This window comes from Bos indicus, chromosome 10 (genome assembly GCF_029378745.1).
Source record: "Bos indicus isolate NIAB-ARS_2022 breed Sahiwal x Tharparkar chromosome 10, NIAB-ARS_B.indTharparkar_mat_pri_1.0, whole genome shotgun sequence".
Lineage (NCBI taxonomy): Eukaryota > Metazoa > Chordata > Mammalia > Artiodactyla > Bovidae > Bos > Bos indicus.
Genome location: NC_091769.1, coordinates 11,515,760 through 11,532,157, shown reverse-complemented (window position 1 = coordinate 11,532,157; position 16,398 = coordinate 11,515,760). Strand labels below are relative to the sequence as shown.

General features: G+C 34.8%; 1 protein-coding gene across 3 annotated transcripts in view; it reads right to left on the bottom strand.

Annotated features, from left to right (window-relative positions):
- ERO1A (endoplasmic reticulum oxidoreductase 1 alpha) overlaps positions 1-16,398 on the bottom strand; it is a 53,086-nt gene that overhangs the window by 20,570 nt on the left and 16,118 nt on the right. For 2 of the 3 annotated variants that reach the window (XM_019968113.2, XM_019968114.2), the window contains exons 4-7: positions 14,722-14,760; positions 9,246-9,322; positions 9,081-9,154; positions 1,279-1,399 (exon numbers count right to left, since the gene is read on the bottom strand). In XM_019968113.2, coding sequence (XP_019823672.1) covers positions 1,279-1,399; positions 9,081-9,154; positions 9,246-9,322; positions 14,722-14,760 — 311 coding nt within the window. The remainder of the gene's footprint in view (positions 1-1,278; positions 1,400-9,080; positions 9,155-9,245; positions 9,323-14,721; positions 14,761-16,398) is intronic. The other variant, XM_070796894.1, reaches the window with a different exon arrangement.

Sequence of the window (16,398 nt, the reverse complement as noted above, 5' to 3'; positions counted from 1 at the left end):
GTACTGTATTTATTTTACAATTGCACAACTTGAGACACTTTGAGAACAGAACACGTAAGCTATGTTTTAATATAGTCAATTTTAGTGCCTCCTACATTGTATTTTAGAAATATTATGCGGACAATGATATAAATCAATTAGGAAACAATAACTAACTAATAACTAATACAAAATCTAACAAATGCTTCAGTTGGGCTCTATTTTAGTTTATATAAAAAAATTAGGAAAAACCCTCTAAAGTAAGTCAATAAATTCTATAAATCAAACATTCCTAATAAGAGTGAAGAGAATTTAAATGTAACACATGGCAGAAATGAGTAAATAATGAAAACTCTCCACTTTCTAAATTGCAGAAATTCTGCAAGTCAAAAAAAGAAACTGCTGATCTCAAATGCTTACAGTTGACACAAAAAGTAAAAACTATTTTTGCCATACTTGGAAACTCCTGAAATTTTCCCAGAATTATCCCCACCTCTGAGATAGCATAACATCCATGTGCACACACACGTCCCTTCCAAAACCCAATAAGTACCCTGTTTACAACCTAGAGGCTTACAAGTGGGAAAACCTGAAGCATGTCTCAGTCTCCCACTGTTCAAACTGACAGCTTCCACTGTAGTCGGTAGGAGGACAAAGAGGGCTCTTCCACTGACTATGTCTTTGACACCAGACAAATCAGTTAACCTTTCCAAGTGTCAGTTTCTCCATGTGTAAACAGTGATGGCTACAACACAGAGTTGTTACAAGGACTAAGGAGGAAATGTTTATAACATATTTAACACAACAACTGGCACATCATGAGTGCTCAAATATTACTTATTTATAATAAGTAATATTTTTCTCTGAAAAGAACCTAACTTTAATTTGAAAGCAGGTAAAATAACCACAGCAACAAAAAAAGAGGAGTATAGAGCACCGAAAAGAATATGCAGCTATACACCCTAATTTATTCCCTGCACTAACTATATCATCTCTCTGGCTCTAGGTTAGCTCACCTGAGATTCTATAACCCACTTAAGGAACATTTGAGAAATGCCTACAACACTCCCATAAAAGTCTAATATTATTCTAAGTCTTTTAAAAAAGTATTTGTTGACATGCATGTCTACATGTTTCCCCAGAGGGAAACTGGATTAATGAATGAATATGTTACTATGTCCAAATACATCCTTTAATAAAATGAATTTGATTTGTAATTTTAAGTCATTATGATTCTGTTTGTTTATAAAGAGAAATGAGCACATCTTTCAGGAATTTTGAAAGGAAAATGACACATACTTAAAACAGTTTTCTTCATAGATGACATTCCATATCTTCCAAGCATCTGGTCCTTTGTAACCCGTATAGCGCTCGGGATTAAGGAGCAAATCGACATACTCAGCATCAGGAGACTGTATATCTGTAAAACAACATGTTTTATAATAATCTTTCTTTTTTTTCAGTTACCTTAAAAAGCTAGTATGACAGACTGTATTGCATTGATTCTAAGGCACTACAAATGTTAACAATGCATTTGGGACTTAAAAACACCTTTTAAGGAGAAAAATACAAGGGAAAAGAAGAAGGAACAAAAACATCCACATTAAATTACACACCAGTGGCAAAAGCATCCTGGTTTTACAAAGGTAAAAAAAAAAAAGGAGTATGTGAATTACAGAATTGAAGGAACATAGTAATTTGATTCCAGTAAGCTATCCAGGCAAAGAATATATGTACATTTCCCATCACATTAACCACAAGTAGTTCATAAGTAACTGAGGTAAGTGAAGACGTATTAGTACCACTTCCTTTTTACATGACCACTACACAGCTGTCCCAAAGGTATAATCCTAAATATGCAAAAAATTATAAGCAGGATGATATGTGTATCAGTATTATTTATTAAAGGGAAAATTAGAAGCATCCTAAATGTCCAACAGAGCAAAGCACAGGCTCTGGAGCCAGAGTACCTGGATGAGATGACTGGATGGCATCATTGACCCAATGGACATGAGTTTGGGCAAACTCTAGGAGCCAGGAACAGGCAAGTTTGGCATGATGTAGTCCATGGGGTTGCAAAGAGTTGGACACAACTGAGTGGCAAAACAACAAACAACCTACTACTTATTGACTTTGAAACCCTGAGCAAGTCATGTAAATTCTCTTTTGTAAAATGGGGATAATACTCATAGTGTTACTGTGAGACTTAAAGAAGTTTAAAGATGCAGAGTGCTGAGAACAATAATAAGAGTAAAATAAATATTAACTAGTGGTATTAGAAGATCCTCTGGAGAAGGAAATGGCAACCCACTCCAGTATTCTTGCCTGGAGAATTACAGAGACAGAGGAGCCTGGTGGGCTATAGTCCACAGGGTCACAAATAGTTGGACACAACTGAGCAACTAACACTTCCATTTCCACTTCCACTGGTATTATGATATATAATAGACCACTTTACAATCAAGAGAACTATTAAGTACAAAGGCAACCTAATAAAATGAAAAGATAAGCACTATAGAAAAGATAATTATAGATATATATGAAAACCACACCAAAATTGGTGGGATACTGGTTTCTTATATGTTCTATAAATTTGTATAATGTATTAAAACTTTAAAATGAAACCAAAAAAATATGACCCCTAGTCCTCCAGTTGCCTTATGGAATTAGTTAATAATACAGTAATAACTAATCTATAAAGCTTAACAGCATGAACTAACAAAGAATGAGGAAGGGAGTGAAAATGGCCTCAAAGCAACCAAAGTGGATGACAAAAATCTGAGCCAAAAGGTGCTTACATGACAGTCCATCAAGCTCTCTACAGTATCTACTTCTCATTTAAAAAATTAAGATAAACTAAGCTTGGTTATTTTTAACCCAATTCGCAGTTCATTAGAGTCATAAATTAGAAGGGAATTTGCTTCTGGAAACAGCACAGTGATAGCACCTAGAAATAACTGAGAGTTCAAGGTAAAAGTAGCAATTAAAATAACTAGAAATAAAAATAAAAACTTTAAAAACAAATCTGTATGGAATCACCTAGTTTAGGAACAGATAACTCTGTTCATCTCAATTATTAATAGTACTATAGAGATTGCTTCAGTATAGCAAATTATAATAAATTTATAAAAAATAACACTGGCTTTCAAAATAAATAAATAATACTCAGCATTTAGTATTTTAAGACAGAAAACAAACCACCAAAGAATGATTAAATTTTTAATATTCTGCCTCATTAGAGATAAACATTAGCTGACTCATAATTTTACTTATGACATACTTCATCTCTCTCCAACTTCATTTTATAAAGTTATTATAACCATATTTTGCCAGATGACAAAAGCTCAAATTTCTAATTAAGATTAGATGTCAACTACAGGAAAAAAACTATTAAAAATACAAACACATGGAGGCTAAACAACACGCTTCTGAATAACCAACAAATCACAGAATAAATAAAAAAAGAAATCAAAATATGCAAAGAAACGAATGAAAATGAAAACACAACAACCCAAAACCTATGGGACTCAGTAAAAGCAGTGCTAAAGGGAAGGTTCATGATAATACAAGCTTACCTCAAAAAACAAGAGAAAAATCAAATAAATAACCTAACTCAACACCTAAAGCAACTAGAAAAAGAAGACATGAAGAACCCCAGGGTTAGTAGAAGGAAAGAAATCATAAAAATTAGGGCAGAAATAAATGAAAAAGAAACAAAGGAGACCACAGCAAAAATCAACAAAGCTAAAAGCTGGTTCTTTGAGAAGATAAATAAAATAGACAAACCATTAGCCAGACTCATCAAGGAAAAAAAGAGAGAAGAATCAAATCAACAAAATTAGAAATGAAAATGGAGATATCACAACAGACAACACAGAAATACAAAGGATCATAACAGACTACTGTCAGCAACTACATGCCAATAAAATGGACAACTTGGAAGAAATGGACAAATTCTTAGAAAAGTACAACTTCCCAAAACTGAACCAGGAAGAAATAGAAAATCTTAACAGACCCATCACAAGCACAGATATCGAAACTGTAACCAGAAATCTTCCAGCAAACAAAAGCCCAGGACCAGACGGGTTCACATCTGAATTCTACCAAAAATTTAGAGAAGAGTTAACACCTATCCTACTCAAACTCTTTCAGAAAATTGCAGAGGAAGGTAAACTTCCAAACTCATTCTATGAGGCCACCATCACCCTAATACCAAAACCTGACAAAGATGCCACAAAAAAAGGAAACTACAGGCCAATATCACTGACGAACATAGATGCAAAAATCCTTAACAAAATTCTAGCAAACAGAATTCAACAACATATTAAAAGATCATACATCATGACCAAGTGGACTTTATCCCAGGGATGCAAGGTTTCTTTAATATCTGCAGATCAATCAATGTGATACACCACGTTAACAAATTGAAAGATGAAAACCATATCTCAATAGATGCAGAGAAAGCCTTTGACAAAATTCAACATCCATTTATGATAAAAACTCTCCAGAAAGCAGGAATAGAAGGAATATACCTCAACATAATAAAAGCCATATATGATAAACCCACAGCAAACATTATCCTCAATGGTGAAAAATTGAAAGCATTTCCCCTAAAGTCAAGAACAAGACAAGGGTGCCCACTCTCACCACTACTATTCAACATAGTTTTGGAAGTTCTAGCCACAGCAATCAGAGCAGAAAAAGAAATAAAAGGAATCCAGACTGGAAAAGAAGTAAAACTCTCACTGTCTGCAGATGACATGATCCTCTACATAGAAAACCCTAAAGATTCCACCAGAAAATTACTAGAGCTAATTAGTGAATATAGTAAAGTTTCAGGATATAAAATTAACACACAGAAATCCCTTGCATTCCTATACACGAACAATGAGAAACCAGAAAGAGAAATTAGGGAAACAATTCCATTCACCATTGCAATGAAAAGAATAAAATACTTAGGAATAAATCTACCTAAAGAAACAAAAGACCTATATATAGAAAAATATAAAACACTGATGAAAGAAATTAAAGATGACACAGATAGATGGAGAAAAATACCATGTTCATGAATTGGAAGAATCAAGAATCAATCTTGATTCATGAATCAAGAATCAATCAATATAGTGAAACTGAGTATACTACCCAAAGCAATCTATAGATTCAATGCAATCTATCAAGCTACCAATGGTATTTTTCAGAGAACTAGAACAAATAATTTCACAATTTGTATGGAAATACAAAAAACCTCAAATAGCCAAAGCAATCTTCAGAAAGAAGAATGGAACTGGAGGAATCAACCTGCCTGACTTCAGACTATACTACAAAGACAGTACTATCAAGTCAGTATGGTACTGGCACAAACAGAAATATAGATCGATGGAACAAAATAGAAAGCCTAGAGATAAATCCATGCATCTATGAACAACTTATCTTTGACAAAGGAGGAAAGAATATACAATGAAGAAAAGACAATCTCTTTAACAAGTGGTGCTGGGAAAACTGGTCAACCACTTGTAAAAGAATGAAACTAGAACACTTTATAATGCCACACACAAAAATAAACTCAAAATGGATTAAAGATCTAAATGTAAGAAGAAACTATAAAACTTCTAGAGGAAAACATAGGCAAAACATTCTCTGACATAAATCACAGCAGGATCCTCTATGACCCACCTCCCAGAGTAATGGAAATAAAAGCAAAAATAAACAAATGGGACCTAATTAAACTTAAAAGCTTTTGCACAATGAAGGAAACTATAGGCAAGGTGAAAAGACAGCTTCAGAATGGGAGAAAATAATAGCAAATGAAGCAACTGACAAAAAATTAATCTCAAAAATATACAAGCAGCTCCTGCAGCTCAATTCCAGAAAAATAAATGACCCAATCAAATAATGGGCCAAAGAACTAAACAGACATTTCTCTAAAGAAGACATACAGATGGCTAACGAACACATGAAAAAGATGTTCAACATCACTCATTATCAGAGAAATGCAAACCAAAACCACACTGAGGTACCATCTCATGCCAGTCAGAATGGCTGCTATCAAAAAGTCTACAAATAATAAATGCTGGAGAGGGTGCAGAGAAAAAGGAATTCTCTTACACTGTTGGTGGGAATGCAAACTAGTACAGCCACTGTGGAGAACAGTGTGGAGATTCCTTAAAACACTGGAAATAGAACTGCCATACAACCCAGCAATCCCACTGCTGGGCATACACACTGAGGAAACCAGAGTTAAAAGAGACACGTGTACCCCAATGTTCATCGCAGCACTGTTTACAATAGCCAGGACATGGAAGCAACCTAGATGTCCATCAGCAAAAGAATGGATAAGAAAGCTGTGGTACATATACACAATGGAATATTACTCAGCCATTAAAAAGAATGCATTTGAATCAGTAAAATGAGGTGGATGAAACTGGAGCCTATTATACAGAATGAAGTAAGTCAGAAAGAAAAACACCAATACAGTATACTAACGCATATATATGGAATTTAGAAAGATGGTAACAATGACCCTATATGCGAGATAGCAAAAGAGAGACAGATGTAAAGAACAGTCTTTTGGACTCTGTGGGAGAAGGTGAGGGTGGGATGATTTGAGAGAATAGCATTGAAACATGTATATTATTATATGTGAAACCGATTGCCAGTCCAGGTTCAATGCATGAGACAGGGTGCTCAGGGCTGGTGTACAGGGATGACCCTGAGGGATAGGATGGGGAGAGTGGTGGGAGGGGGATTTGGGATGGGGAACACATGTACACCCATGGCTTATTCATGTCAATGTATGGCAAAAATCACTACAATATTGTAAAGTAATTAGCCTCCAATTAAAATAATTAATTAAAAAAAAAATACTGAAAGGCTATAAACAAAAAAAAAACCAAGTCCTAAATAAGACAAATGCTTATCTTATAGACTTGTTATAAGAAAAATAAAAATAATATATGAAAAAAAAAGATTTACAAAATACCTATCTTCTACCTATCATTACATACATTATTTATTTCTTATAAAGCTGTCCTTTTTAAAAAAATATATTCACCTTCCTGTAAGAGAAGAAACAAAAATATGTGGACAAGTTATTCAGCCAAGATAACAGAACTCCATCATATACAGAGTGAATTACTGATTTGTGACACAAAAGTAAGCATGTAGCTTTAAAAGGACGCTTTGGTAAAGGTATTCCCATTCTTTCTCTAATACTGCAGGCCTAATAAAAATATAAGTTGCCATGTTACAAGGTGAATTTTATCTCACATAGCAATGTATAGGCCAAAGAATCCTTGCAGAAAAGATGGCAAAATTAGGGTTGGGAGAGCATTTTATCATCCTTTCCTTATTGGCCTAACACTAGGTATAAGTCCACAGTTCTTCACCCAACACCCTTGGCCCCAAATGTGATTTGAAATTCAGAACTTTTCAGATTTTAGAACAGTAATATAGTACATGCAACATATGCTGAATATTATTCCAGCAGAGATTGGGGCAGCAACCTTTAAACAAACACATAAATATTTCTGTAGTAAAAAAACATGAATATTCATACTGAGTGAATCTGCACTAAATTTAAGGAGAAAAATAGTCATTTTTTAAAGTTTCAGATTTGGGAATTAGAAACAATGGATTACACATATGTATCTGCTAAAATGTGGTCATGGTTTTCATTAAGTAAAGTTTATGTACTTTTTTTCCCCAAAATAAAGCCACAAATTAAATACAAGTACTTTCCCTTTTTCTTTTCCCTTTTTTGGGGAGGGGGGTGTTTCAGATTCATCTTTTGCTTACATTTAAAATGATCTATATCATTCTTTTCACTGATTTTTTTAAAAAAAATCATTAGTCTGTTCCAAAAGAAACAAAGAAGGATACAAAAACTCAACTCAGTTTAATTTTGTTTAGCCAATTAAAATGCTAACAAGTAAACTTACAAAAAAGGAGATACAAAAAAAAAATCTAATTTAAAAATCCATAAATCAAATGGTTCTAATGCATTCTAGGACTCCAGATTTTAATCATACCAGAGCTCTGGCTTGGTTTTATTTAAATGTCACAGACATAACTCATGGTTCATTATTTTCTTTCCAAAAAACAACACAAATCATCATTAAGGAAAATATTTAACAATCCAAGGTCAGTATAACAAAGCAGGTTATACAAGTACCTGAATATATTACAAAAGTTAAATATATATATTACTAAGTACACAGAACTGCAAACTCAGGAGGTGATTTTTTTTTTTTTCCAGAAACTGGGTTATCTTTTTAAATTGTTTTATTGTGGTAAAATATACACAACATGAAATTTGTCATTTTAACCATGTTTAAGACTACAATTCAGTGGCATTAATTATATTCACAGTGTTGTGCAACCATCATCACTGTTTCCAAACTTTCCGATGATTTCAAACAGAGACTGAAACCATTAAGCAATAACTCCCACTCTCCTTCCTGCTAACTCCTGGTAACTTAAAACCACTTCCTGCCTGTATCAGTTTGCCTATTCTAGGTATATCATGTAAGTGGGGTCATAGGACACTTGTCCTTTTGCACCTTGCTTATTTCATTTAGCCTAATGTTTTCAGTGTTATCCATATTGCAGCATGTATCAGAACTTCCTTTCTTTTTATGGCTAAATAGCATTCCATTGCGGAGAAGGCAATGGCACCCCACTTCAGTACTCTTGCCTGGAGAATCTCAGGGACGGGGAGCCTGGTGGGCTGCCGTCTATGGGGTCGCACAGAGACGGACACGACTGAAGCGCCTTAGCAGCAGCAGCAGCAGCAGCAGCAGCAGCAGCACTCCACTGTACGTGTACACGACACTGTGTTTATACAGTCATCTGCTGATGGGTGCTTTGGCTGTTGCAAATAAGGCTGCTGTGAACAGGTTGTACAAGTATCTGCTTTACTGTTTTCAATCTTTTGGGGGTAAATGCTAAGGAGTTGACCGTTAAGTCACATGGTAATTCTGTGTTTAGCTTTTTGAGGAACTCCCAAACTGTTAGAAACTGAGGATTTTTTTCTTTAAATTATTTCAAAAGAATATTTTTCCTTAGGTACAATCTTAACATGCATAGTATAAAAAATGTTATACCATCAACTTCACAGAAGTTGTCTGAGGAATCATCATGCTTGGTCCACTGAAGAACAGCCTTCTGTGTTTCCTCACTTTAAACAAAGAAAATGGAGTTATTCTTTTTCTTAAGTTAACATTTCACCTGAAAAAGCACAAAATACTACTGCAAATAAAACACCAAACCTCAGAGATTCATCCACAGCTCCAAGTCGTTCAGCTTGCTCACATTCTTCAATGAGATTATTGGCTTCTTCAGAATACTAAAACAAAAGGGAAAGAAATAGAATTCAATTAATTGTATTTAAAAAATTTTTAAGAAGACTGTCTAAGGAATTTGAGGTTCTTTTAGAGCTAGCATCATCCCCTTGGTTTCAAAACTTTACAAGAAAAAAAAAAAAAAAGCCTCACATTCCTCCTGAAGCTAAACTATAAGTAAAAGGCTTTGCTCTTTGTTTTGTTGGAGAACACAATTTACTATTATGTTTACAAAATAAAGAATAATTTATAGTCCAACAACTATCAAAATGTCCACTAAGAAAATCTTAGAGGTTAAAGAAATCAGTTGGCAAGGAGTCATGGCGCAGTGTTCCACTTTTCTAATGACCTAATTGTGAGCATCAGTTTTCTTTTCCATAAAATAAGTGGTTGGGCTAGATCATGTGCGTCTACGATCTATTTCAACTCTAAATACCATGATTCTAAAAATGCCCTGGAGGCTACCAAGTCTTATAAAAAGTACTCCAATATCTTTAGGTGCTTAAAATACATTCTTTAACAACTGTATTTCTTTGCAAAGTCAAAGTCACGATATGTATTCTGCTTGCTGTGTACAAGGGAAGTAATATGGATCATGAGACTTCACAACACACCAGGCATCACTACCATACAGCTAAAAGATGACACTGGAAGCAGGAGACCACAAATTCAATCACTCAACAAATATAAACTGAGTGCTTATTATGTCCTTATTGTAAGGATGATCGTACAAATGACTGTCCAGACAAGGACTCTTTTGAGGATAAAAGTGAACACTGAAATAACTGAAATAACATACCTGTTTGAAATGATTTGTTTCATCACACTGGTTGACCTAAAGACAATTCAACTCAAATACTACTTTCAAAAATAAAATTATTTTTATACATAATTAGGACTTCTCTGGTGGCTCAGTGGTAAAGCATCTGCCTGCAATGCAGGAGACATGGGTTCGATCCCTGGGTTGGGAAGATCCCCTGGAGAAGGAAATGGCAACCCACTCCAGTATTCTTGCCCAGGCAATATCATGGACAGAGGAGTCTGGAGGGATGCAATCCTTGGTGTTGCAGTCAGACACAATTGAGCATGTGCTCACACATACATAATTAAGTATAAACGGGTAAAGGCATATGATGTATAACTCTTAAATGGTTTAAAAAACTTTATGTATTTAAGCATGCTAAGACAGCTGAGGCAAAATATTAAAAATTAGTGAATGTTTATAAAAAATGTACAAATGTCTTTATATTAATCTTGCAACTTTTCAATAAGTTAAAAATTATTTCAAAATAAAAAAGTTAAAAGTACTTAGCAAAAAGTAAACAAAATTTGTTCAAAAGATAACATACACTTATGTATTTTAATATACCTATCTATATTTAAGCAAAAGTTGTTTATTATTGATTACCTGAATATTAAAATGTAAGTTAAAGAAAATAACTATTCCTAGCTCCTATTTAATAACTTAGTTAGCTTTGTAAGTCACATCTGTCTCAAAACTATGTCAGTGGCATTTTTTCTGGAGAAAAATAATTTTTCTAAGATGCTTATTATTTTCAATGTTTTACAAAATTGCCCACAATCTTCTTCAAAGTTAATTTTAAGGTTAATTTGAAATCATCCCTACTTTCAACTGACTCTTCTCTGAAGATACAGTTTTTAATTGAGAAGACTTCCCTCCTGGCTCAGCTGGTGAGGAGTCTGCCTGCAATGCAGGAGACCCAGGTTCCATCCTTAAGTTGGGAAGATACCCTGGAGAAGGAAATGGCAACCCACTCCAGTATTCTTGCCTGGAAAATTCCCATGGACAGAGGAGCCTGGTAGGCTGCAGTTCATGGGGTTGCAAAGAGTTGGACATGACTGAGCCACTTTCACTTTAACTGAGAAAAATATTACTTCTACAGGTAAATATATGAAAATATTTTAGCCCACATATTTTCACAGTTCTATTCTTTGCCTCTAAGTACATCTCTTTAATAAATAAGATAAAAATCATCAAATAAATTATCTTCAAAGTAGAAATGAAATTGTAAGCTTTCTTAATTTAAATCCATTTCAGGTCAGAATTTGGGCCTCCCTCATAGCTCAGAATATAAATGTATCCAGTTAAAAGCAAGAGTTCATCAAGAGGAGACTCTTCCCACAAGGGGAGAGTCTCCAAAACACAATTGTAAAATTTCAGAATTTAATCTAGTATACCATTTAAGCTTTCTTCACTTAATATGTAAAGTTCTTTCCTACTTTTCATATCAATGAATATCCAGGTCTTTGTTTACAAGCTTTGTTATAATAAGTACAACTTGCTAAAGCTTCAAAAGCTGAAATTTGTTTTGTTCTTTTCTTTAAGCAGTCCACCAATAGATACTTTGAATAATGATTCTCTACTGATTTTGAAAATGCAACCAACATTTAGAGGGCTCATTTATTTAAAAATGATCAATATCAATGAAGCATTCTTGGACTATTAATAGTTCTTCAAAGGCTCAAGCATTTATAAAATTGGATTGATGATGGAGACCAAAGAAAGTCCACTACCACGCTGAAGTAATATTTTATTCAGTATAAGCTTCATCCCCAAAACTTCAGTCATTACTTAGTGTATATATAAATACAAAATCTTATTTTGTTTTTCAGCTGCTCAGTCATGTCCAACTCTGTGACCCCATGTACTGCAGCACACTAGGCTTCCCTGTCCTTCAGCATCTCCTATATATTTTGACAAATATATATATTTTGACAATAGTAATCGTCAAATAGATAGAAGTAGTAACTTCTATCTTAAGTAATAACATATCACAGCATGTCAGGATACAATTATGTATGTACCTCAACCAATTACAATTCTGATTTAGTTAAGATTTCTTGATTTAGTAAGGACATTTCTTGATTTACCAGGACATCGTTTCTTTTTCCTTAATATTTTATTATCTGGCTGTGCCAGGTCTTAGTTGTGACGTGTGGGATGTTTAGTTGTGGCTTGCAACTCTTAGTTGCAGGGTGTGGGATCTAGTTGCCTGACTAGGGATCGAACCCAGGCCCCCTGCATTGGGAGCATGGAGTCTTAGCCACTGGACCGCCAGGGAAGCAGGACACTGTTTCATCAAAATTTAATATGTGTATCATCCCCACAAAACAAATACTTCATCTTCAACTTTGAACTTTAAATGAATTTATACTAACATTCAGTGACAAATGCTTTTCTTCAACAGAATGAACTTCTGAAAATTTTACTTTGAGCATCAACTGAATGAAAAAAATCAAACAATTTCTGGGACTTCCCTGGTGGTGCATTGGATAAGAATCCACCTGCCAATGCAGAGGACACAGGTTGAATCTCTCATCTGGGAAGATCACAAATGCCTCAGAGCAACTAAAGCCTGTATTCCACAACTGCTGAGCCCGCACTCTAGAGAAGCCCATGCAAAGCAACAAAGACCCAGCACAACCAAAAATAAATAATTTTTTTTAAAATTCTGGAATTAAAATGATTATTTGAAACAGCTGATGACGGCATCATTTAATTACACGCAAAGCTCTGCACTAGAGCCAACACATTAATAGCTATGACTTCATTCTTTGTGTATGAATAAAAAAATGCAGAATCAAAAATGATCAAAATTAGTTTAAATCTAACACAGAAAAAGTGCAGAACAGCCATTGCCTCTGGGGAAGGCGTATGGATTGACTGGGATGGGGTAGGAAACAACTTTCTGGGGTAACAGCAATGCTCTATATTGAAACAGAAGCCTAAGTTACAAAGATGTATGCATTTAATAAATGCACATTTAAGATGTGTGCACTTCATTGTATATCAATTTTATTAAAGGTACATGTAAGCAAATATTAAACTCTACTCAATGATATACTTCTAATTATATATATATATATAGTTAATGACATATAGTGAGGGCAATGTATACTGATGCTTACAACTTGTTTGAAATACATCCAAAAAATAAAATGGTTTAATGGACGGCTAAAAGGATGAACAGATAGACAGATATGTAGTAAAGTGAGTTTATGAAAATGTTAATAGTAGAATCTAGGTGATTAGTATGATTAGTATGATCCAGTGTTCACATGAAAATTCCTTCAACTTGGCTGTATGTATGAAAATTTTCATAATAAAAGTATCAGAAAATTAACAGTTATTTAGTCTAAATGGAAAATCACACATCCCAAAATGATATGTAAATGTATCGTCTGCAGCTGCACATGTTAAGCTGTCTTAGACACACTCTTCTTAAAACAACCACTAACTTACAAAGTAGATGCTCAGGCTTTGTCAGCAGATCTGTGTGTTTTGATTTTCATATGATCAGTGATACTTCCATGGTTCTTATGGATGGTAAACAATAACACTTGTGTGAGTTATATATCGTCATCAACTGCTGTGAGAAGTGGAAATTCAGTACTTCATTTTTCATTAAACATGTACTTTCTTTTTCCTCTTTTAGTTCTTTCAGTCAAAAGGATTCACTGTAAAATTTTAAAAGTACTAAATAGTAATAAGTGGTTGATTTGCACCATGCAATGAAGGATAAAGCCACTATAAAATAGGACTACTCTCTCTATGCAGGACTACTCATCCTCTGCTTCTCATACATATTTCTCATAAACTTAATCTATAATTTCCCAGGTTTTTCACTAACACAAATAGCACCTTAGGAGCTTAGGACATATAACAGGTATGATGCATACAAAGTGAAATGTGTGGAATACGTGTGAATCCTATTTGAAATTGACTATTAAGAGCTTCCAGGTGTCTCAGGGGGTTAAGAATCTGCCTGCAATGCAGGAGATGCGGATATGCAGGTTTGATCCCTGGGTCAGGAAGATCCCCTGGAAGAGGGCACAGCAAACCACGCCAGAAAATCCAATGGACAGGGGAGCCTAGCAGGCTACAGCCCATAGGGTCGCAGAGTTGGACTGAAGCGACTGGGCTCGCATGCACATACATTAAGATATTTACGAAACAAGAGAGACTAGAACCCTGACTTTGGTTATGTGGGGTTTTTAAAGTATCATCTGTCTTAGAGATGCATACAAAGTATTTGTAAACAAAATGATTTATCTCAGACTGGCTTTAAAATAATTGGGAGAATGGAGTGGAAGGGATAGATGAAACAAGATTGACCGTATATACTGGTAATGCCTTAAGCTGGGTGACGCGTACACAATTTGGGGTTCCCCCCTACTTTTTTCTTTTAAGCTTTAATTTAAAAAAAAAAAAAAAAAAAGGTAAAGAAAATGGAGGAAAAAAGAATTAGAGCCGCTGAGTACACATAACTTTCAAGGAGTATCACTGTACAGGGGACCAGAGAAGTGAGGTTTTAGTTGGTAGGGGAAGTGAGTTTTTTAGTTTTGCCCAATACTAGACACATTAATAAGTATGTATACAAACCTTGTAGCTTGCAGACTTAATTCCATCAGGAACTTCATCCTGAAAGAAATTTTAAAATGCTTTAGATGACAGTTATTCTATCTTCTGAAAAAAATATTTTATAGTTCTATGATTTGTAAGAAGAATTCACAGAACAAATGACTGAAGTTAACAGGCTAATATTTAACTGAGAACAGTTAGGCAGTCTTTATATTATTTCTTAAAAATAAACAAAAAATTCAATAAGTCATGCTGTGGATTGATTACACATATTAGAGCATGGAAATATAAAAACAGAATCTTGGCCATTATTCTTCTTAATGCTCAAACTGTCCCACATTTGACCACTAGGAGACTAAGTGCTGGCCTGTGTCTTTTCTATGTGGCCTGTGTCTTCAGCTGCACTGGTGTCTTTTATATGTTTCCCCAGTAATCTTTTCTTAAAAAAATATTTCTATTTATTTGGCTGTGCCAGATGTTAGTTGCTGGCATGCTGGATCTTTGTTTCAGCATGCAGGAACCTTAGTTGCCACATGCAGGATCCGGTTCCCCAACCAGGGAACCAAACCCGGGTCCCCTGCATTGGGAGCAAGAAATCTCAGCCACCGGACCATGGGGAAGTCCCTACCCCAGTAATCTTTAACAGCACTTTTTGTTTCTGTTATGAAACGACACTCCAGGCTCCTATATATTTCTTGTTCCAGTCTAGGAATCAACCATTTTTTAAGGAACTCTAGTTCTTTTCAGAGGAAAATGGTACTAGTTTTTAGTTCTGTGTTGACCACTGCATAACACAGGATCTATCTGCCTATTCTCAAAGTGATGCTGTTAGTAGAGATAATGACGTATGTGAGAGAGTGCTGTAAGTTGCAGGGTCCTATTCCAATGCTAAATATATTCAGTGCTGTCCTGAAATAGATTCCAAAGGGAAAGACCCACACAGAGATGAACACTTTATTGAGTACTCATCTAGACTTTGAACTAGATCAATGTATAGTCTTTTTCTATGACCAGATATTTAGATGGTGTCTAATTTTTTTATATAATAAACCAGGTCAAATTTATAGGTTGATTTCAGCAGAACTGACATTTTTACAATATTCAGTACTGCTTTATGGTCATCTTTGGACATCTATCCAATTATAAGTGAAAATCTTTGTAGAATTGCTAGGTCAAAGGATATGTACTATTTTTATTGGCTACATCTTTCTAATTAATCTCCAAAAGATTTATCCACCAGAGTGTTCATTTCTTACTCCTGGACTAACGCTGAATATTGTTTTTCTTTTTCACATTGGCCAATTAATAATGGAAGTGAAAGAACATTGTTCTGATTAACTGTAAAGGTAATAAATAACTCTCAGAGAGAGTCCAGCCTCCATGGGCACACAATCTGCCTCATTCAAATATTCTCTGGAATCAGGGGTGCAAATCAAAAGATGTGCATTTTAAAGCCCCAATGTTGTGCTGCATTAGTCACTCAGTCGTGTCCAACTCTTTGCAACCCCAAGGTCTGTCCATGGAATTCTCTAAGGCAAGAATATTGGAATGGGTTGCCATTGCCTTCTCCATTGAAGCCCCGTATGAAGAACAGAATTTCAATTTTTTATTATTTTTCTATCTCCACTGTGTCCCAACATATAACCTGAACCAAGTATATACATGAACTGAAAAAAGAAATCAAAGTGTTGACAAAAA